The 21,556-nt window shown below is 53.4% G+C and overlaps 3 protein-coding genes across 22 annotated transcripts in view; 1 reads left to right on the top strand and 2 right to left on the bottom strand.

The window, feature by feature from the left end:
- Positions 1-208: 208 nt before the first annotated feature.
- On the bottom strand, positions 209-20,742 carry NOXA1 (NADPH oxidase activator 1). 6 transcript variants are annotated; one of them, XM_039719871.1, is made up of 15 exons: positions 20,371-20,742; positions 18,405-18,487; positions 16,976-17,084; positions 14,720-14,854; positions 13,539-13,646; positions 12,779-12,838; positions 12,225-12,262; positions 11,397-11,538; positions 5,128-5,181; positions 4,364-4,436; positions 4,174-4,232; positions 2,796-2,965; positions 1,670-1,775; positions 1,465-1,588; positions 209-1,240 (listed from the first exon to the last, which is right to left on the bottom strand). In XM_039719871.1, exons 1-15 carry the CDS (start codon positions 20,542-20,544, stop codon positions 1,143-1,145), a joined length of 1,533 nt encoding a protein of 510 aa, XP_039575805.1. In that variant the 5' UTR covers positions 20,545-20,742; the 3' UTR covers positions 209-1,142. The 6 variants fall into 6 exon arrangements, with proteins under 6 accessions (XP_039575805.1, XP_039575803.1, XP_039575804.1 ...); XM_039719869.1 differs by having other exon boundaries at positions 1,465-1,775; XM_039719870.1 differs by having other exon boundaries at positions 1,465-1,775; positions 4,364-4,433.
- LOC120507374 (neutrophil cytosol factor 2-like) lies at positions 6,818-10,329 on the bottom strand. The gene is made up of 5 exons (XM_039719913.1): positions 10,095-10,329; positions 8,914-9,021; positions 8,154-8,213; positions 7,600-7,637; positions 6,818-7,484 (listed from the first exon to the last, which is right to left on the bottom strand). The coding sequence occupies exons 2-5, from the start codon at positions 8,998-9,000 to the stop codon at positions 7,391-7,393; spliced, it is 279 nt and encodes a 92-aa protein (XP_039575847.1). The 5' UTR covers positions 9,001-9,021; positions 10,095-10,329; the 3' UTR covers positions 6,818-7,390.
- A 142-nt stretch (positions 20,743-20,884) lies between the features above and the next one.
- EXD3 (exonuclease 3'-5' domain containing 3) overlaps positions 20,885-21,556 on the top strand; it is a 249,306-nt gene continuing 248,634 nt past the window's right edge. For 7 of the 15 annotated variants that reach the window (XM_039719855.1, XM_039719853.1, XM_039719852.1 and 4 more), the window contains exon 1: positions 21,312-21,443. The gene's annotated coding sequence lies outside the window, so the exon portion shown is untranslated. Of the gene's footprint in view, positions 21,017-21,310; positions 21,444-21,556 lie in introns of those variants that run through there. The other 8 variants (XM_039719844.1, XM_039719849.1, XM_039719860.1 and 5 more) reach the window with 5 other exon arrangements.

The following is a 21,556-nucleotide window of genomic DNA, read 5'->3' as shown; positions in this document are numbered from 1 at the left end:
AGTCCTGGGAGGCAACTGGCAATGGAGAGCAGTGGTGGGCACCTAACTCTGAGCAGAGGGCTGACATCATCTGTATCCTGCCCTGTGCAAGATGTGCAATATTTTTGTAGTATGTGACAGAATCTCTTCCCAAAGACACTGTCAGCTGTTGTTAAAAATACTTACTGGCATATCTCAGCAGAAAAACACAAGTGGAAGTTGATTTAAGAGTTGCCAACTCTGGCTCAGGGTTTATTTTATATTCAAGTTACATAGCCAAGTTTTGTCACGACACCAAATCCAGAACAGGTTTCAGCTCCAGGCACTTGAGTGTTTTATTTAGATCAGCCCAGCCCAGTTGCAGGAATTGGACAGGGCTTTCAGCCTTTGCAACAAAAGCCCAGCACTGCACTTCCCAGCCAGCCCTTTCCCCAGGGTTCTCCCACAACCCAGAGCTGCTCTGAGCAGTGGGGATTTCCACCACTGCCTATTCTCTGTGCTCCAAGATCCCACCCTGGCCTTAGGGCTTAAGAAAAGTGCCCAAGGCACCTGGTGAAGGAATGGTCAGGTCCATAGCTATTCGCTATGGAAAACAGTGGTCCTAACTCATGGTGTTTTCCCATAAATCCCACTGCAAACTGGTTCCAAAAGCCTTTTGAAAGAGCAGCATCTCTGGCTGGTGAAGATAAGGTTATGTGACCTGAGAGCCTGGGGAACAGGGCTCAGACCCTGCTCCCAGCCAGCCACCCTTAGCTTTGGGAGTGAGGCTCAGCCTTCCCAGCCTCAACATGAGCTACAAGGGAGAGGGGATGAGGACTTCCAGCCAGGGGAACCTCTTCCCACCCAGGGGAACCTCTTCCCACCCAGCAGCCTGAGCTGCTACGTGGACAATTCCCACAGCCAAACCCCAGAGCCCTCTCCCTGCTCTCTGCTCTTCACAGACACATCTTCAGCAGTGCAAGCACAAGGTAAAAATGCCAGGTCAGGGAACAGGCTGTGGGAAATGCCATCACTGCTGGAACTGACCCCATGGATCTGAGTGGCAGATACCCCCTGTCCAGGTACAGCAGAGCTCCTGGCTGTGCTGGCTGGGGCCCAAATGAGCTGGGATGAGTGTCTCCCACCCCTGGGGGTGCAGTCAGGCAGGAAAAGGCTCCTGTTTGCTATAGGAAGGCTGCACCACAGCTGGTCTGGGTGGCAAAGCATTTGGGAAAGATGCCAGTCTTGCCATTGCAACGTCCTTCCAGCCAGTCCTCGTTCACTGGAAAAAAATTTTAAAAAAAGGAGCAGGAATGAGCCCTGGCCCATATGAATGGGGTTAGTGAGAGTTTTCATGGCTGGAATTTAACTCTGGGAAAAACCCCGTGCAAGCCTGTAACTCCTGAGAGTATGAACCTGAGACAGCACTGGTGAGGCCACATTTTCCCAATGCCTCCTCACAGCAGACCCCAAAAGCCTGGCCCAGCAGCAGGACTGGAGAGCTACCTTCAGAAAGGATATCCAGCACATCTCCCTTGCTGAACTCCAGGTCCCCTGGTCCCTGTGCCAGGTAAGAGTGCTGAGCCAGCATCTGGTACAGGACAGGTCTGCCTGAGTGGGAGTCTGAGTCCTGCAGGAAAAAGCCAGCATAGAGGTTGCAAAGCAAAGCAGAGACTGGGGCCCAGCAGAGACCTTGTCCCAGCCCACGTACCTGACAACAGAGTGTCAGCTTGCCCTCAGTCAGCTGCTGCCACACCTTCCCCAGGTCCTCCTGTCCCAACACAGTCCCCAGCTCTGTGCCATCCAGGAGCCTGTAGCTGCAAGTGTTCATTAATGCTGAGCAAATAATCCCCTTTAAAGCCAAACTTGGAGGCCAGCCCAGCCCTCTGCCACCCTCAGTCTTTACAGTCCCCTTTGCAGGCAAGTTCTGAGCTTGTCCTGCTGCACAGTGACATGGGGCCACCCCACATGCTCAGTGGGCAGAAATGGCACTGTGGGGAGTGACACTGTCACCTCCTCTCACACACTACACAAACTTAGACTCTAAACTCTCCTGATGCCACTGTGTGTCCCAAGGGGTGTCACATCCAGAGAGACCTCACCCCAGGATCTTCTGCCTGAGTCCCAGTTTGGTCTGCATTATCCTTGTTACTGCAAAGGCTGAGCTGAGTGGGACAAAATCCAACGTGTGGCAGCTGCATCTACACAGAATTTTTCCTTCTCTTCTCCCTTTTTCTTGACCATGGTACAGTTTCCTAGGAAAGATCCTTCAGGCTTCCAAGGCCCACAGAATCACAGACTTGTAGAACAGTTTTGTTTGGAAGGGCCGTAAAGATAATTTAGTTTCAACCCCCTGCTATGGGCAGAGAATCTTTTCTACAACAGGTTGCTCCAAGCTCCATCCAATCTGGCCTTGAAGAGTTCCAGGGATGAGGAATTCACAGTGTCTGTGGGCAAGCTGTGCCAGGGCCTCACCACTCTTATATTAAAGAATTTCTTCCTAATATCCCATGCAACCCTGCCCTCTGTCAGTTCGAAGCCATTCCCCCTTCTCCTGTCACTCCATGCCATTGTAATAAATCCCTCTGCAGCTCTCCCTGAGCCCTTGATGTACTGGGAGGGGATTATAAGAACAGCATGTTCTTCCCCACGGGGATCATGCTGTTGTCCCACCCACAGCCCATGGTAAGGTTTGCCCTCTAGGCAGACTGTGTGCTCACACCTTTGCTGGTTTTGGCCCCAGATGAATGTTCCCAGGAGCCCAGAGGCAGCTGGCCGCCCGTGTCCTGAGGGGAATGGCTGCTGGCCCACACACCTGTGGGCTGCTCAGCCCATACCTGAGCGTGCCCCGCTGTGCCTGCTGAGCCAGCCTGTCCCGCAGCAGGGCCCGCAGGGCGGGCAGGGCCGGGGCCTCGCCCGCCTGCAGCAGCAGCGAGCACTCGCAGCGCAGCCGCAGCACCGCCGGCCTGTCTGTGCCCGCGGAGGCCTCCCCGCGCCTCGGGGGCACCTGTGGGGAGACGGGCTCTGTCAGAGTGGAGAATCAGAGTATCCTCAGCTGCAAGGGACCCACCAGCATCTTCGAGTCCAGCTCCTGTCCCTGCCCAACCAACCCCAGCAACCCCACCCTGGGCATCCCTGGCAGCGCTGTCCAAAGGCTCCTGGAGCTCTGGCAGCCTCGGGGCCGTGCCCATTCCCTGGGGAGCCTGGGCAGTGCCAGCACCCTCGGGGAGGAACCTTTCCCTGACTATGAAGTTCAGTCTAAGGAGAACTGACTAACAGACCCAACTGACAATATCTGCTGTCATACCAAGAGAGGTGACACAGACAATCCCTCATCTCTGTGCTGCCATGTCGCAGTAGAACATCATCAAAATGCAGACCTGAATTTCAAAGGGGAACTCTGGATTCAAAGCCTGGGATCAAATGTTCCTCCTGTGACTTAGGAATTCTGGTTTTGGTTCTGATTTTACAGGTACCTCTAAACCCAAAATTATATGAACAAGGCCCCAATTCCTCCAGCCAGCTGGAGAGGAGCAGCCACATTCCTCTGTTGTGTTGCCTTCTGGCTGAACTACACCTGAAAAATATACCCCAAAAGCCCTAAAAACAGGTGTGACAGAGCTGACCTACAGCTAAGGGACAGAGGTGGTGTTCCCAGAGGGTCACAGGAGTCATTCCAGGACCATCACATGCAGGGGCTGGCAACGGCATGGAAGTACCTCAGAGGACATTACCCAACAGGGCAAATTTAAATTAACAGTGCCATTCAGACTGATAACAACAGAAAATGGGACACAGGAAGAGGGGGAAAGGGACAGCAGGGTGTTCAAAGACAACTGCCTCTTGCAAAGTTGACTGTAAAGCAAGTGCACAAGAATTCTGATGTGTTTGGTGCTCCTGGTGCCTCAGAGAGTGGCAACAGGTCAGTCATAGGCTGTCTCACAAGATGGGATGGCCACAAACTGGGAGGAAAGGCCACATGGGAGCCTCCCTTTAGAATGGAAAAGTGGTCAGAGGAAGGAGGACTTTTCCCAGTGATTAAACTGGGAGGAAAGGCCACATGGGAGCCTCCCTTTAGAATGGAAAAGTGTCAGAGGAAGGAGGTTTTTTCCCAGTGATCTGGGAGCAGCTCAGGAATTCTGGGCAAGAATCTTGCACTCTTCCCAGCCCTGGCCTCCTGAGGCTGTGCCAGCTTCAGCATGTGAAACATCTCACCTTGGAGTCCATGTGGGCATTGGCATCATTGACAGAGGCATTTTCTTCCCCAGGAGGATCTGAAGAACAGCACAAAGGCAGGGGAATAGCCCTGCAGTCAGCAGTGGCTGCAGTGGGGCCACCACCTCCTCATGCCCTCTAAAGAGTGGGGTTTGGGCACAGCTTCACCCACTGAGGGCCCAGGGATTACCTGGCTTCTGCTTCATGGGGAGGCGGCTGGGAGGCACCTGGGCAGGAGGAAGGGGAATCCCAGTGCTGATCTTCTGCAACAGAACAGCATCAGAAAGGAGAGGGCAGAAAATGGGAGCCTGGACAAGGCTGGTGTGTGACAGGCTGCAGCCAGCTACAGACTTGTGGGTGTAACCCCAGGGAGAGCTGCTCACTGAATGGTTGGATGAGGTGGAGCAATCAGGCTCTCGAGGGCAGAGGTTTGGGGACACTTCCCTGGCACCCTGCTCCCTGCTGGGTTGGTGCTGGAACAGAAGGAGGCTGCTCACACTGTGCTGAGGGCTCTCCCCCACTTGGGCTGGTTGACAGTGACACATCCATGGAGCAAACACCCAAGTGTGTACCATGTGGAGGAGGAAAAATGAGAACTAAAAAAATCATAGCAACATCAGAACAACCATGTGCTTGAAAACTCCTTCACAGGAAATGGGGCTGAACTGGGCCCTTCCACACTGGGTTCAGATGGAAAATGATTGGGATAATGTGTGGCTATGCCTGTGGTGGAGATAAGAGACAAAGTTCTCCTGAGTCAAAGGGATTTTTCCTACTCCTAACTCTTCTGTTGCTCCCATTCAAGAGCACTTGGTCTTCAATCAATAGACTCAGTGTTTCATACTCTACGTTTCTGTTACAGAGTTGTCCTATCCTGTGATAATCTGACAGATAAATGTCCCAAATGTATGTCTTGGTCCCTCCTTCCCCCTGGTTGCAAGGCTGCCAGCTCACCCATTTATCCATCCTTGAGGCAGGCTCCAGGAGAGAGCTCGGGATGTGCAGCTTCTGCAGAGGGACACGGAGCAGAGCAGGGTGAGAGAGGAGCCCAGCGACCCAGCCAGCCCCAGCACTGCCTGTCACCCTATGGCCACACGAATGTGTGGGGTCACCCCCAGCCACCCAAGTGCTCAGTGCTCACAAACTACTGGACAAAATCCAACGATCCTTCTGCAGCTTTTCCAGCTGGGAGCAGAGCTGCTGCTGGAGTGGCTGCAGTGGAACAGACCAAACACCCACCAAACCCCCTGCTCCCAAGACAGAGCTTGGGCAGAGAGCAGCAAGGATGCCCAGGGATACCAGTCCAACTGCATTTCTGTGTCTTCTGACAATCACTGCTGCTCATTTCAACTGAGCATTGCAATTTTTTGCTTACAATGCTTTTTTTCCTTTTCTGTTGAGAGTCTGTTTTTACTTTTTCTACATTGAATTTCACCTGGCACTTCACTGAGCAGTCAACCACCACATCCAAATACTTGTGTAACTGTTCCTGTTAGCTCCAGATGCTTCAGGCTCTCCCCCTATTCCTATAGCACTTAGGAATATGCTAAATGCTTATGTCACAGAGGATCTGCTGTGGGAACATCCTTTCTTTTTAAAAATGAAAGGAAGAAAAACCTGTTCATTTTTATACCCAACTTTTAATTCTGTACTTTTACCAGTCCTCAGAGCACTGCCTCAATTGCTCAAACACCTCACTGGTTTATAGTGGTCTTATGAAGAATTTTGTGACTTTTTTGAAAGATAGGCAGGTAATACATTCACTGAACCTAATGCAGGTTTACAACATCTCTTTCAAAAAGTGAACTAGACAGGTGAGAAATGGCTTCTGCCAACAAAAGATTTTCCATGTTGTGTTTATCTGTTTCTATTCAGTCTGTTTACACTACAGCTCCCTGGCTTGCAGGAAGATGTCAGATTTGCTGGGCTCCAAGTCCTTAGGACTTCCCTAGAGCCATTCATAAAACCTGCCTGTACAGCTGAAACCCTCCCCAAACTTTCCCAAAGTTCATTGAACAGAGGCACTACAGACCAGGTAAGGACCAGCCCGCCTCCTCAGCTCCATCAGAGCTCTCAGGGGATAAATCCTGCTCTAAATGGTGGTCCTTGGTGAGGTCTGCTATCCTACAACTCCACAATAGGATCCCCTACGGTGGAGAGCCCAGAAGCCATCCTTGTGGATCTACAGAGGTGAATGGCAGAGGCCCGTGAGAGCCCAGTGTCAGGAAATCTGGGGGGTGTGGGAAGGAGCTCCTGAGGGCTGTGCTCAGGGTGGCTGGGGCTAAGCCTGCCCTCGGGGCTGTGTCCCTGCCCTGCTCTTGGGGTCGTGTCCCTGCCCTGCCCTCGGGGCCGTGTCCCTGCCCTCGGGGCTGTGTCCCTGCCCTGCCCTCGGGGCCGTGTCCCTCCCTGCCCTCAGGGCCGTGTCCCTGCCCTGCCCTCGGGGCCGTGTCCCTGCCATCGGGGCTGTGTCCCTGCCCTGCCCTCCGGGCTGTGTCCCTGCCCTGCCCTCAGGGCCGTGTCCCTGCCCTGCCCTCAGGCTGTGTCTCTCAGCACCCTCGGGCCCGTGTCCCTCAGCACCCTCGGGGCCGTGTCCCTCACCTGCCCGTCGTGGACGGCCGTGGCCCAGCCGTCCGCCGCTCTGCCCAGCACAAACACCAGGCTCCCGGCTGCCACCTCGGGCCCCGACGGTTCCTCGGGGCGGTACCGGGACAGCACTCGGTGGTAGCCGGACTCGGCATCCCTGCGGGGAGAGGAGAGCGCTGCAGTGGCCTGGGGTGCGGTGCTGATGGCCCTGAGCCAGCACACTGCACCGGCCCCAGCTGGCACGGGCTGCAGGGTGAGGGTCTTGGGAAATCGGGATTTCCATTGCTGCTCTTCGCTCCAACTGGGAACAAAAGGGGCTAGGGAAACACTGATTTGCCAAATGCAGCTGTATTTGCATTGTACTTATGTTCAATGTCAAGATCAAAATAGTTATTCAACACAGCCCTGAAGTACTGCTGATGTGATATGATCAAAACAAATTACTTTCTTGGGGTTTGAACATAATTTTGGCTCAGGACACTAGGGTTGGTAGTGAGTATTTGGAATTGTCCTTGGAATTAAGATGGGAAAGCTGAGCACCCTCTGCCACAGACCTAGGCAGGTCCCACAACCTCTGTCTGCTTCCATTCCCCAGGCATGCCATGATCCATGCCAGTCTCCCAGGACCATTGAATCAAGTCCTGCAAACTGCCCAGAGGCTCTTGCAGAGACGCCAGGGACCTGCAGCATCCTTTGCAGCCTTTGTATGTTTGTCATTCACTTCACCCCTGGTCAGAGAGGCTATGGATCCCTCAGTGTCTTCACACAAATAAGCCAGAGAATAAAAGACTTTCTGAACAGTAGTGAGGGAAGGGTAAGACCAAGGTGGGATTGAACACTCACCGCAGAGCATCGGCACTGGGTTCATAAAAGCCCTGTTTCTGTGGGAGAAACAACAGGATCTGTTTGTAACAGTGTCTCCTACACCAGCAATGCCATCTCACCTCCTGACTCTTACTCCATTTGTCATTCCACACCACCCAGAAAAAGTCTGCTGCTGCACACCTTACCAGGATGTGCCTTCTCTTCCTTCCCCTCCCTCTTTATCTCATGCAGATGTAAGACAATCTCTTCCCCCTCCCCTGGTTCCAAGGAACTCCCAGTACAGTGGGAGACAGCTGTGCTCACACTGACACATTTACTGAAGTGATGAGCAGAGACAGGCTGAGCACAGCAAAGCTGTTTTGACATGGTGAAGAGCAAAAATGCATCTTCAAGGGGCTGGAGATTCCCATCACTGAGTCCCTTACAGCCAGTGCTGAGCCTGGATGGATCCAGGCTGGTATTACACTGGTTTTACCAAGAGTCCACTCTTCCTTTCCCTGATGGTTCGGATCTGATCCTCTTTCTGGAGCTCCATGACAGCTCCATTCCTCCTTTCACAACCCTGTCCTCACCTGAGGCCTGAGAGGCTCGAAGCCAATGTACTCATCATTGGGAATGATGGATGAGATGACCTGTTGGAGAACAAAGCAGTGAGTCAATCTAGGCTGGACGAAGAGACTCCCAAACTTCATCCAATATTACCTGCTCAGACCCATTTCCTTCTGGCATCCCAAGGTCAGGCAAAATGTGGACCTGTACATGCAGTGGGAGAGGCAGAGCTGGATTCCCAATACAACCTCAACCATTTGTGTCCCAGTTTTTTAGTCTTTCCAAGGTTTCTTTAAAAGTATGTGAATTTATTACTTTCCTTTAGTTGTTTTGGAGCTCTCTGTTCTGACTGCACTGGTCACAGACAGGGACAGAGAAATTCTATGCTGCCTTGTATTAAGGGATATGACAAAGCATTTGTTCCCTGAGTGCCAACCTGTCCCCCTGGCAATGCAGGACTGAGCAGCAACATGCTGGGACAACAAGCCCCTCTTAAAAACATCATTATCAGCAAAAGGGCAACCATGGGTTCCCAGAGTACCTGCTCAGCCCTTTCAGACTTTAAGTGATCAAGACTTGGAAGGTATTTTATAGCCAAAGTGTATTTTTTGGTAAAAGGGGTAGTAATTCTAATGAATTTGGGCTTCTGTGTCCCAACTGCCTGGCCTGGCTGTAAGCTCTGCCCATCCTGCTCTGGCTGCCCGCACAGCACTGCTCTCTGGAGATGGCAGGGGCAAGATTTTTTTCTGGCGCTGTTAACTGTGACAATTACGTGCCTGTTACCTTGGGTTTACCCAGGAAATCTTTTGAATCCAGCTGCTCAACTTCCTTCTTTCGTGGTCTGAAAAGTTCGCCAAGAGGAACCAGCATGGGCTCTAAAAACAGGTGGTCCTGGGGTGGGGACAGCAGGTAAAGGAAAAGCCATCAGTTCGCACTGAACAAAACATCAGAGCCCTGAAAAGCAAATACAGCTTAGGTGTGCAAGAGCAGCTCCAGGAAGACATTGGGCCAAAAGTCTCAGCTGTGAACTGGACAAAGGCCACTCAGGCTCCACAAAAGCACGAGCAAACTGAGAGCTCAGCAGCCCCTCCCCACTGTGGAGGCAAGGACTGACACTGCTGGCATGGGGTGTGTGCGAAGGGGGGCAGTGCAGGAAGGTTTATCAAACAAATCTTCCAGACAGCTTTTCTGTTTGACTTCAGATGTTTTCTGTTCAGCCACTGAGTAGCGTGCTAATAGCAAATATAAATAATACACAGGAAAAGCACAAATGTGATGCAGAAGAGATGACTGGATTAAAAACAAAGTATGAATCTCTTAAAAAATATGAAGGTAGCAAACTAATGAATCCTTCAGGAAGAGTAAATCAGAGATCTGCAAATGTTTTCAGATCATAAAGGAGTCTAACAGGAAACTTTTACTTAGAAGCAGCTCTAGAAACACTTTCACACCCTACTTAAGCTCTAAAAGTGATTGACATTAATATCTGAGCTGCCACCAATTGTTCTTGAGGCCAAAGGGACTCAAAAGAAGCCAGCCAGTGCCACGAAAAGGGAGACTCTCCAGACCTGCACTTGTAGGGCTTCTGCACTTGAAACACTGCACAAGGAAACTGGTTTTGCAGGACAAGTACAAATGGAACTTATTGGAGTGGAACTGAGCTCCTGAACACGATGAACCAGGAAGCCATGTCCCCAGCCTCAGAGGTCATCCCAAAATCCTTCACTATGGTGTTTCTGGGCAGTGAAGCACCTGGGGGTGGTGGGGTTCCTTGATCACCTGAAGCCCTGGTTTGGCAGAGAATCATGTACAAATGGCTTAGACTGTGCTAGCAGGTGGCCCAGCAGGTGGAGGGATGGCAGCAACATGCAGGTGTCAGGAACACTCAAAATGACAACTTTTAGCACACATCCCTGAACTGAAGCCCAAAGCACACTCCCAGGAGCTCACAGATGTGGCCTTACCTGCACCCGCTCCAGGGCCAGCTCCAGGATTGCTGTTCTTCTTTCAGGTCTCCACACAACAGCCTTCTCCAGGGTGACTCTGGCCTCCTGCCACTGCTGCAGGTGGCACTGCACTGCTGCAGTGCTGTACAGCACCTGGAGTGGGCACAGGGAAGGGACTCAGGGCCAAGACCAAGGGACACCCAACACATCCTCCTGAGCTCAGCCAGGAAACAGGGACAAGCACTAAAGCACAAGAGTTCAGCAACAGCATAGCTGGGAACATTTCACATTCAGAAAGGAAAAACAAAAGCTTGGGTGTGCTGGAGCTGCTGGTCAGGGTGATGAGAGACAGGAGGACAGCAGGTGAAGACTCTGCTAGCACACTGTTTAATTCTGATCCTTCCAGCATCCAAAAGGCCAGGAAGCTTTCCTTGGGTGTTTTTCTGCATGCAACTAGATAATGATTTTTGCACTCCTGACTCCCTGTCACTGCAAAATAACTTAACTGAAACTATTTCATGTTGTAGTGGGCTGTGAATGTGCAAACTGTCAGCTGTAGCTTGTCACCCTTCAGCAGCATGTCAGTCTGTTCCTGGGGAAGAGCAGGCTGTGGGAGTGTTGCAGATGGGGTGTTGGAGAGCTGTGGTCTACCCTGAGAGTGGGAGATCTCTGCCTGTCACTGGCCAGCTGGGCCACAGCCAGAGCACTGTCAGACAGCTCCTTATCTCCTGTGATAGGGTTATCAGCTGGGAATTGAGGTGTGTACCTGGCTGCACGCCCTGCTCAGGACAAGCAGGACGAGCTGGAGCTCATTGGATGCTTTTCCTTTACTCCTTAGCCATGGCAGGGGCCGTGTCCCTGCCCTGCCCTCGGGGCCGTGTCCCTCCCTGCCCTCAGGGCCGTGTCCCTGCCCTGCCCTCGGGGCCGTGTCCCTCCCTGCCCTCAGGGCCGTGTCCCTGCCCTGCCCTCGGGGCCGTGTCCTGCCCTGCCCTCAGGGCCGTGTCCCTGCCCTGCCCTCAGGCTGTGTCTCTCAGCACCCTCGGGGCCGTGTCCCTCCCTGCCCTCAGGGCCGTGTCCCTGCCCTGCCCTCGGGGCCGTGTCCCTGCCCTCGGGGCTGTGTCCCTCCCTGCCCTCAGGGCCGTGTCCCTGCCCTGCCCTCAGGCTGTGTCTCTCAGCACCCTCGGGGCCGTGTCCCTCCCTGCCCTCGGGGCCGTGTCCTGCCCTGCCCTCGGGGCCGTGTCCCTGCCCTGCCCTCAGGCAGTGTGACTCAGCACCCTCGGGGCCGTGTCCCTGCCCTGCCCTCGGGCCCGTGTCCCTCACCTGCCCGTCGTGGATGGCCGTGGCCCAGCCGTCCGCTGCTCTGCCCAGCACAAACACCAGGCTCCCGGCTGCCACCTCGGGCCCCGACGGTTCCTCGGGGCGGTACCGGGACAGCACTCGGTGGTAGCCGGACTCGGCATCCCTGCGGGGAGAGGAGAGCGCTGCAGTGGCCTGGGGTGCGGTGCTGATGGCCCTGAGCCAGCACACTGCACCGGCCCCAGCTGCCACGGGCTGCAGGGTGAGGGTCTTGGGAAATCGGGATTTCCATTGCTGCTCTTCACTCCAACTGGGAACAAAAGGGGCTTGGGCAACACTGATTTGCCAAATGCAGCTGTATTTGCATTGTACTTATGATCAATGTCAAGATCAAAACAGTTATTCAACACAGCCCTGAAGTACTGCTGATGTCATATGATCAAAACAAATTACTTTCTTGGGGTTTGAACATAATTTTGGCTCAGGACACTAGGGTTGGTAGTGAGTATTTGGAATTGTCCTTGGAATTAAGATGGGAAAGCTGAGCACCCTCTGCCACAGACCTAGGCAGGTCCCACAACCTCTGTCTGCTTCCATTCCCCAGGCATGCCATGATCCATGCCAGTCTCCCAGGACCATTTAATCAAGTCCTGCAAACTGCCCAGAGGCTCTTGCAGAGACGCCAGGGACCTGCAGCATCCTTTGCAGCCTTTGTATGTTTGTCATTCACTTCACCCCTGGTCAGAGAGGCTATGGATCCCTCAGTGTCTTCACACAAATAAGCCAGAGAATAAAAGACTTTCTGAACAGTAGTGAGGGAAGGGTAAGACCAAGGTGGGATTGAACACTCACCGCAGAGCATCGGCACTGGGTTCATAAAAGCCCTGTTTCTGTGGGAGAAACAACAGGATCTGTTTGTAACAGTGTCTCCTACACCAGCAATGCCATCTCACCTCCTGACTCTTACTCCATTTGTCATTCCACACCACCCAGAAAAAGTCTGCTGCTGCACACCTTACCAGGATGTGCCTTCTCTTCCTTCCCCTCCCTCTTTATCTCATGCAGATGTAAGACAATCTCTTCCCCCTCCCCTGGTTCCAAGGAACTCCCAGTACAGTGGGAGACAGCTGTGCTCACACTGACACATTTACTGAAGTGATGAGCAGAGACAGGCTGAGCACAGCAAAGCTGTTTTGACATGGTGAAGAGCAAAAATGCATCTTCAAGGGGCTGGAGATTCCCATCACTGAGTCCCTTACAGCCAGTGCTGAGCCTGGATGGATCCAGGCTGGTATTACACTGGTTTTACCAAGAGTCCACTCTTCCTTTCCCTGATGGTTCGGATCTGATCCTCTTTCTGGAGCTCCATGACAGCTCCATTCCTCCTTTCACAACCCTGTCCTCACCTGAGGCCTGAGAGGCTCGAAGCCAATGTACTCATCATTGGGAATGATGGATGAGATGACCTGTTGGAGAACAAAGCAGTGAGTCAATCTAGGCTGGACGAAGAGACTCCCAAACTTCATCCAATATTACCTGCTCAGACCCATTTCCTTCTGGCATCCCAAGGTCAGGCAAAATGTGGACCTGTACATGCAGTGGGAGAGGCAGAGCTGGATTCCCAATACAACCTCAACCATTTGTGTCCCAGTTTTTTAGTCTTTCCAAGGTTTCTTTAAAAGTATGTGAATTTATTACTTTCCTTTAGTTGTTTTGGAGCTCTCTGTTCTGACTGCACTGGTCACAGACAGGGACAGAGAAATTCTATGCTGCCTTGTATTAAGGGATATGACAAAGCATTTGTTCCCTGAGTGCCAACCTGTCCCCCTGGCAATGCAGGACTGAGCAGCAACATGCTGGGACAACAAGCCCCTCTTAAAAACATCATTATCAGCAAAAGGGCAACCATGGGTTCCCAGAGTACCTGCTCAGCCCTTTCAGACTTTAAGTGATCAAGACTTGGAAGGTATTTTATAGCCAAAGTGTATTTTTTGGTAGAAGGAGTAGCAATTCTAACGAATTTTGGCTTCTGTGTCCCAACTGCCTGGCCTGGCTGTAAGCTCTGCCCATCCTGCTCTGGCTGCCCGCACAGCACTGCTCTCTGGAGATGGCAGGGGCAAGATTTTTTTCTGGCGCTGTTAACTGTGACAATTACATGCCTGTTACCTTGGGTTTACCCAGGAAATCTTTTGAATCCAGCTGCTCAACTTCCTTCTTTCGTGGTCTGAAAAGTTCGCCAAGAGGAACCAGCATGGGCTCTAAAAACAGGTGGTCCTGGGGTGGGGACAGCAGGTAAAGGAAAAGCCATCAGTTCGCACTGAACAAAACATCAGAGCCCTGAAAAGCAAATACAGCTTAGGTGTGCAAGAGCAGCTCCAGGAAGACATTGGGCCAAAAGTCTCAGCTGTGAACTTGACAAAGGCCACTCAGGCTCCACAAAAGCACGAGCAAACTGAGAGCTCAGCAGCCCCTCCCCACTGTGGAGGCAAGGACTGACACTGCTGGCATGGGGTGTGTGCGAAGGGGGGCAGTGCAGGAAGGTTTATCAAACAAATCTTCCAGACAGCTTTTCTGTTTGACTTCAGATGTTTTCTGTTCAGCCACTGAGTAGCGTGCTAATAGCAAATATAAATAATACACAGGAAAAGCACAAATGTGATGCAGAAGAGATGACTGGATTAAAAACAAAGTATGAATCTCTTAAAAAATATGAAGGTAGCAAACTAATGAATCCTTCAGGAAGAGTAAATCAGAGATCTGCAAATGTTTTCAGATCATAAAGGAGTCTAACAGGAAACTTTTACTTAGAAGCAGCTCTAGAAACACTTTCACACCCTACTTAAGCTCTAAAAGTGATTGACATTAATATCTGAGCTGCCACCAATTGTTCTTGAGGCCAAAGGGACTCAAAAGAAGCCAGCCAGTGCCACGAAAAGGGAGACTCTCCAGACCTGCACTTGTAGGGCTTCTGCACTTGAAACACTGCACAAGGAAACTGGTTTTGCAGGACAAGTACAAATGGAACTTATTGGAGTGGAACTGAGCTCCTGAACACGATGAACCAGGAAGCCATGTCCCCAGCCTCAGAGGTCATCCCAAAATCCTTCACTATGGTGTTTCTGGGCAGTGAAGCACCTGGGGGTGGTGGGGTTCCTTGATCACCTGAAGCCCTGGTTTGGCAGAGAATCATGTACAAATGGCTTAGACTGTGCTAGCAGGTGGCCCAGCAGGTGGAGGGATGGCAGGAACATGCAGGTGTCAGGAACACACAAAATGACAACTTTTAGCACACATCCCTGAACTGAAGCCCAAAGCACACTCCCAGGAGCTCACAGATGTGGCCTTACCTGCACCCGCTCCAGGGCCAGCTCCAGGATTGCTGTTCTTCTTTCAGGTCTCCACACAACAGCCTTCTCCAGGGTGACTCTGGCCTCCTGCCACTGCTGCAGGTGGCACTGCACTGCTGCAGTGCTGTACAGCACCTGGAGTGGGCACAGGGAAGGGACTCAGGGCCAAGACCAAGGGACACCCAACACATCCTCCTGAGCTCAGCCAGGAAACAGGGACAAGCACTAAAGCACAAGAGTTCAGCAACAGCATAGCTGGGAACATTTCACATTCAGAAAGGAAAAACAAAAGCTTGGGTGTGCTGGAGCTGCTGGTCAGGGTGATGAGAGACAGGAGGACAGCAGGTGAAGACTCTGCTAGCACACTGTTTAATTCTGATCCTTCCAGCATCCAAAAGGCCAGGAAGCTTTCCTTGGGTGTTTTTCTGCATGCAACTAGATAATGATTTTTGCACTCCTGACTCCCTGTCACTGCAAAATAACTTAACTGAAACTATTTCATGTTGTAGTGGGCTGTGAATGTGCAAACTGTCAGCTGTAGCTTGTCACCCTTCAGCAGCATGTCAGTCTGTTCCTGGGGAAGAGCAGGCTGTGGGAGTGTTGCAGATGGGGTGTTGGAGAGCTGTGGTCTACCCTGAGAGTGGGAGATCTCTGCCTGTCACTGGCCAGCTGGGCCACAGCCAGAGCACTGTCAGACAGCTCCTTATCTCCTGTGATAGGGTTATCAGCTGGGAATTGAGGTGTGTACCTGGCTGCACGCCCTGCTCAGGACAAGCAGGACGAGCTGGAGCTCATTGGATGCTTTTCCTTTACTCCTTAGCCATGGCAGTAGAAGACTCTGTTTGGGAGTGTGGGGAATGGCAACACTGAGCATGTACAGAACTGCAGGGACAGGCCCTCTCAGGAGGCAAGGCAGCAGTTCTCACTCAGTCAGAAGTGTCACAGCCTTGCAAGAGGCAAATATTTCTGGGTTTTCAAACCACACATGTGTATCCCACGAGGAGATCAGCTGCAGCACATGAGAGGCCATGCATGGGGAAAGCTGATGGCACAATTCTGCTGCAAGATGTTGTTTGTGTATTTTGGAAAATGAGCTCCAGGTAAGAATGAGCTCCAGCTGAATCAGGATGTTGATCCCAAGTCTGGAGGGCCAGCACATGTCCCGGTGATGCCTGGAGTAATGGGTTGTGTGTCCACACCAGGAAGGGCCCCACCAGGGGAGGGACACTCCTGAGCCCTGCCCCTTTCCCAGGGAACTGCTCATTTTCAAGAGAAGGCAGTGCCGTGGCACTGAAGCTGTTAAAGCCAGGGAGGTTGGGTAATACCACAGATGCCAAGGATAGCTTCCTCCTGCCAGGTATAAGGTGCATGAAAAGGGCTGAGGTGCTTGGCTGGAGTTACACAATGACTCCTCACTCTCACGGAAGTAAGGAGTTAAATCCTCTTTCCTGTATCTGCTTTTCAATCTGTGCATGTGGACTCAGAGAAAACAAAATGAACCCTTCCAGTAAAGGACAGTTTCTAGGAATCCTTTACATATGTCCAAATATTGCAAAAATATACAATCAGTTCAGCCTTTGAGCTTTCTTGAACAGGATGTGGCAGGTTGGCTCTGTGTGACAGTAAGAGGTGCAGGAGGAAGAATTACAAACACAGCCTGAGCATGGGGTGTGAGTTCAGGCACAGAGGGAATATTAAGATCAGTTGCTGCAGCTGGAAAGAGGCTTTCATGCACCTGACTTTCCTACAGCCTACATTTTGCATCAGCTCTGTTCTCATCTGTCAACATGTCTGAGAGCTAAGGAGTTCACTAAACTTCCATGTGTGTTTACATCCAAGTGTACATATTACACAGAATCCCAGACTGGTTTGGGTTGGGAAGGACCTTAAAGCTCCCAGTTCCACCCCTGCCATGGACCAGGTTGCTCCAAGCCCTGTCCAGCCTGGCCTTGGACACTTCCAGGGATGGGGCAGCCACCACTTTGTCTACATATAGAGAAAATAAAAACCCTTCAATACAGAAATTCCTGTGCACCTGCTCTGAACAATTTTACTTTTCAAACTGCATAATTTGCTAAACTTTCCAGAGATGATGTTGGTTTACAACTTTTATGATTAAGTTACTTTTTAAAAAGTGCAAGCAGAATATTTTTTACAGTTCTCATGTACTTTCTTCGAAAAGTCTTAGGTCACTAATCCCTGCTACTGACACCCCCCAAGAGTGGGGAAGGATTGCTGAGCCAGGCTGACTCTCACCTCCCAGGCATAGAGGATGTGCCTCAGCCCCAGCTGCTTGTAATCAATGAAGGGATTTTCTCTTAGGTGACTGAAGGCCATGTGATAGTCAGAGAGAGCTTCTTCATACCTGCAATGCAGAGGTGACACAAGAAACTGAGCCTAAAACTAGACACTGTTTAAAAAGCTTGAAAATCACACTAGCAAATAACATGTGTTCTGCTCTGCAGCCTGTGCAAGGAGAGCTGCACCTGAGATGTGTTACAAAGAACCAAGGTTACCCACTGCTGGGAGCTCCCTGCCTGTCCCAGCACGTGTCCCAAGAACATTGAGGCCTGGGAACCTGACTGATGGGGACCAGAGAGGGCACACACATGGCCAGAGCATCAAAATTGAGAAACTCGAAATTTAGAACCTCAACATTTAGAAATTTAGAGAACCTCTGTGGATAAGGAGGGTATTAGTCTGAATTTACACCAGCTATGCAACTGAAATCCAAGCAGGTGCCCACTGAGGCTGCAGGCAGTGAAAGGAAGGGCCCAGGAATGGCTGTGCAGTGGGCACCTGACCAAGAGAAGGTGCCCAGGTGGGTGTTGAGGGGCAGGAGCAGCTTCTGATGAAGGAGAGAGCCCTGGAGGCTGGAGGCCATCAGCTCTTTGGGCAGGAGGCAGCTGCCAGCTGTGCTGCCCCTGCAGTGGCTGTGCTTGGGGCACGTTTGCTTCTGCTGCTGCTGGAGCAGCTCCAGAGAGCCCTGCCTGGGGCTCCACCAACCCCAGGCACAGCCCCTCTCCTGGAGAAGCCAGAACTGCTCACTTTAACTCCCTTACAGAAATAAAGACAGACTTTTTGTGGAGATTAAGGTCTGGGAAGTATGGGGAAATCAACAGGAAAGACAACAACTGAGCTCAAAGGTAAGACAAGATCTGTAAAATACTTCACCCAGCTCCCTGAGGAGGATGTCACTGTGATTTAGCTGTGGAAACAATGAGTAATCAATCCCATGACACTTCTAGAGCAACCTCAGTATATTGTCAGTGAGACTGAGATCAGGCCCCTGAAGTCTGCTGGCAGGAGAGTGTGCAGGCTGCATTTTTAGGAAGGCTAGACTCATGTGTGTCGTGTAAAGACATACCAAGCAGCACAATTATATTTTTTTAATTTCCAGAGAAAATCTGAATGGCAACATAACATTGTGGCAGCCTTGCATTCACGGGTCTCTGTGTGTAGGGACAGCAATGTCAAGTGTCAGCCACCCCTGGAGCCCCAGAGTTGTGCAGCTCTTATGGAGACAAGACTTGTTGACCTGTGACAAGGCTAAAGCAGACCCTGTGAACCCTGTAAGGTTGCTGGAAGAAGTGAATTTTGGAATCAAAGAATCATTTAGGTTTAGGAGTAAAGCAGGACTGAAAGGAGAGAACCAAAGACTGCACTGGCTGTGCACCTCACTCACATTTCCAGCTGCAGGTGGACAAACCCTCTCTGGAAGTAGCCCACAGCCAGGGAATTGTCCTTCTCAAGGGTTTTATTGAATGCCTGAGGAGAAAAACACAGGCAGAGATCAGCTGGGATCTATCCTGTCAGTGCCTGGGCACACACGCCCAGCCAGCCATGTCCCTCAGAGAGGCAACCCCTGGGCTCCTGCCTGAGGGCTGACACAGCTCCCAGCCATCCTTCAGGTCTTGGCTCTGTGTGAGCTGAGCTTCAGGCTTTTACCCCTCCTTGCTACAATGGACTGGACATAAATGAGCTGCATTGGCCATCTGGCTTCTTAAAATGGGAAAACTGTAGCCTGAAGCCAGTGGGAGCAGCAGGGCTGGCCAGGCTGGGGAAGGCTGAGGTGAGGAAAGGTGAGAGGGAGGAAGCTGCAGGGCTTCTCACAATGGCCTCTAAGTCAGTAGTTCTGCTTCAGTGCCCCAGCTAAAACCAGGCAGTGCTTGTGGTGGCAGCTCGTGGTTCAGCATGCTGGGAGAGCCAGGAGTCCTCCTGGGGCAGCATCAGGGGTGTGCTCCTTCCCTTGCCACTGCAGACACCTCGTGGGGATAACAAGGGCTGAAAGCCCAGCCCTGCCTGCCCTCCCTGCCCTGGGACAGCACTGCAGGGGAAGGGGAGTCCCTGTGACCCCACACCGTGCTGGAATGTCGGCCTCCCTGGGCCACAACTGAAATAACAACCAACCCTTGATCCACACGGAAGTAGAGCTGAGCTTCTTCCCAGCCACTGCCCCTGGCTGGGGCTCAGAAATCTCTCCTGAGCTCTTTCTCTCATCCCCATGGCACTACCTCTATGGCTCACTGTGTCCCAAACAGCCACTGCTTGCCCAGGGCTCCACAGCGCTGCCCCGGCCCCTCCAGCACAGCCTCAGCTCCTCCTCACACTGTTTGAGGAAAGGTTTATCTGCATCTCCTCCCTGGACAAGGATGGATGGATGGATGGATGGATGGATGTGCAGACACACCAGGTGCTGTCACAAAAAAGACTTTTCCTCAGGGCACCTCCTCTCCCTTCCCAAGGACAGTGGTTTTCTGGCACAGCAGCTTTGTTCTGGCAGTCTCCACTGCCAAATAACGTACTTGTACTTTTAAAATACACCCATCTCGTGTCTAAACCCACACCCACAGAACAACTATTGGACAATCTTTTTCCTGCTTTGATTTAAAGCTACAACAAGTGTGCGTGTCCAGTGGGTTGAGGTCTCCTCTTGGAATCAGGCAGGCTGAGCTTTAGAGGTGTGGCTTGTCATATGATAATGAGCTAAGTTCACCTACAGGACAGGATTTTAACTGATTTAGCTTTAACAAAACTTAAGGTATATTGCCAGATGCAGTTTCCAGTATCTAATTTAAGTACTCTCTATTATCTTGTTTCAAAATGATTCTGCCCACTGATCTGGATTTCCATAGTATTTAGAGAACCATGGAATCACAGAATCATTAAGGCTGGAAAAGGTCTCAAAGATCGAGTCCAACTGTGAACCAGGCATCACTGAGCTCACCACTGAACCCTGTCCTCGACAGTCACACCCGCCTTTTTAACTTCCACCTTTTTCACTTTTCTGAGATTCACTCTGCTAAACCTTTTCCGCCGACCGTTCACCCTTCAACATCCCGGCTCGCATTCCCGCCGGACACGAAACGCCGGATTCCAGATCGAGTTTCAGCATCATTCCCTCCGAGACGGACCCGGGGGAGCCGAGCCGCCCGCGCCCGGGATCCCCCCGCTCCCGCGATCCCCCCGCGCCCGGGATCCCCCCGCTCCCGGGATCCCCCCGCTCCCGGGATCCCCCCGCGCCCGGGATCCCCCCGCGCCCGGGATCCCCCCGCTCCCGGGATCCCCCCGCGCCCGGGATCCCCCCGCTCCCGGGATCCCCCCGCGCCCGGGATCCCCCCGCGCCCGGGATCCCCCCGCGCCCGGCTCACCCTCAGGGCCGCCTCGGGCCGCCCGGCCAGCAGCTGCACGCAGCCCACGTTGAAGCAGATCCTGGCCGGAGGCTCCGCGATGCCGCCGAAGGCGTCCAGGGCAGCGTCCCAGTGCCCGCGGTCCGCCGCCCGCACGGCCTCGTGCCAGCGCCGCACCAGCTCCCGGTACGCCATGGCCGGGTCGCGGCAGCGGGAACGGGAACGGGAGCGGGAGCGGGAACGGAGCCGAGCGGGGCCGCACCTGCCGACCGCCCGCGCCTCACCTGCCGGGGCGGGGCGGGACAGCGCGGCCACCTCGGCCCGCTCCGCTCCTCCCCTGGGCGGCGGGAGGAGACACGGAGCCCCAACGGGACACGGGCCCGGCAGGGGCGGGGGACACGGAGCCCGAACGGGACACGGACCCGGGAGGGGCGGGGGACACGGAGCCCCAACGGGACACGGGCCCGGCAGGGGCGGGGGACACGGAGCCCGGAACGGGACACGGACCCGGGAGGGGCGGCGGACACGGAGCCCGGGACGGGACACGGACCCGGGAGGGGCGGACACGGAGCCCGAACGGGACACAGACCCGGCAGGGGCGGCGGACACGGAGCCCGGGACGGGACACGGACGGCGGCAAAGCAGCCGCTCCCGGCGGGGCAGAGCGGCGAGGGCGGCGGCCACAGCTGGGCTGAGCGGGCACCGCGGGTGCTGCTGGCTGAGGGCACCTGACCACGGCCAAAAGCGAGCGGCGGCCAGCGCTGCCGCGGCCAAAATTCCGCTCTGGGAGCTTCCCTGAATAAAATATTTAACGTGAATTGAAAACAGTAGCTATTCTCAGGGGTGCGGGTTAACCACAGTAAGTACGGCACGCACAGGCGGCGCCGCGCTCTGGTAAATACGGTAGGACCCCCCCAACCCCCGGGCTCGCGCCCTGCCGCGGGCGACAGCGCCCCCTGGCGGCGCCGCGCGTCGGTGTCCCGGAACAGGAGACCGATGGGGGCGCGGCGCCGTGCGCGAGACGTTCCGGGCCCGCTGGCGTTTGCGGCGCGGAGCGGCGGGGAAGGCTTTGAGCGGCGGACCGGCGGTGCCAGGTGAGTCCCGGGCGGGCCCGGAGCGAGCGGGGCCGGAGCGGGCCCGAACCGGGCCGGGCACGGGGCCCGGAGCGAGCGGGGCCGGAGCGGGCCCGAACCGGGCCGGGCACGGG

This window comes from Passer montanus, unplaced genomic scaffold (assembly GCF_014805655.1).
Source record: "Passer montanus isolate IOZ18808 unplaced genomic scaffold, ASM1480565v1 scaffold43, whole genome shotgun sequence".
NCBI classification, from domain to species: domain Eukaryota; kingdom Metazoa; phylum Chordata; class Aves; order Passeriformes; family Passeridae; genus Passer; species Passer montanus.
This window is presented reverse-complemented; position numbering and strand designations above follow the sequence as displayed.

What these genes read in the sequence shown, in the direction of transcription:
- LOC120507374 (XM_039719913.1), bottom strand. Translation starts at nt 9,000, where the DNA reads ATGCTGGTTCCTCTTGGCGAACTTTTCAGACCACGAAAGAAGGAAGTT. An exon ending in TCGAGCCTCTCAGGCCTCAG is followed by an intron (nt 7,638 to 8,153) that starts GTGAGGACAGGG and finishes TTTCTCCCACAG; the next exon opens with AAACAGGGCTTTTATGAACC. An exon ending in CCCAGTGCCGATGCTCTGCG is followed by an intron (nt 7,485 to 7,599) that starts GTGAGTGTTCAA and finishes CTCTCTGACCAG; the next exon opens with GGGTGAAGTGAATGACAAAC.
- NOXA1 (XM_039719869.1), bottom strand. Translation starts at nt 20,544, where the DNA reads ATGGCGTACCGGGAGCTGGTGCGGCGCTGGCACGAGGCCGTGCGGGCG. An exon ending in GTCCACCTGCAGCTGGAAAT is followed by an intron (nt 17,085 to 18,404) that starts GTGAGTGAGGTG and finishes TCTGCATTGCAG; the next exon opens with GTATGAAGAAGCTCTCTCTG. An exon ending in GCACAGCGGGGCACGCTCAG is followed by an intron (nt 1,776 to 2,795) that starts GTATGGGCTGAG and finishes GAACACTTGCAG; the next exon opens with CTACAGGCTCCTGGATGGCA.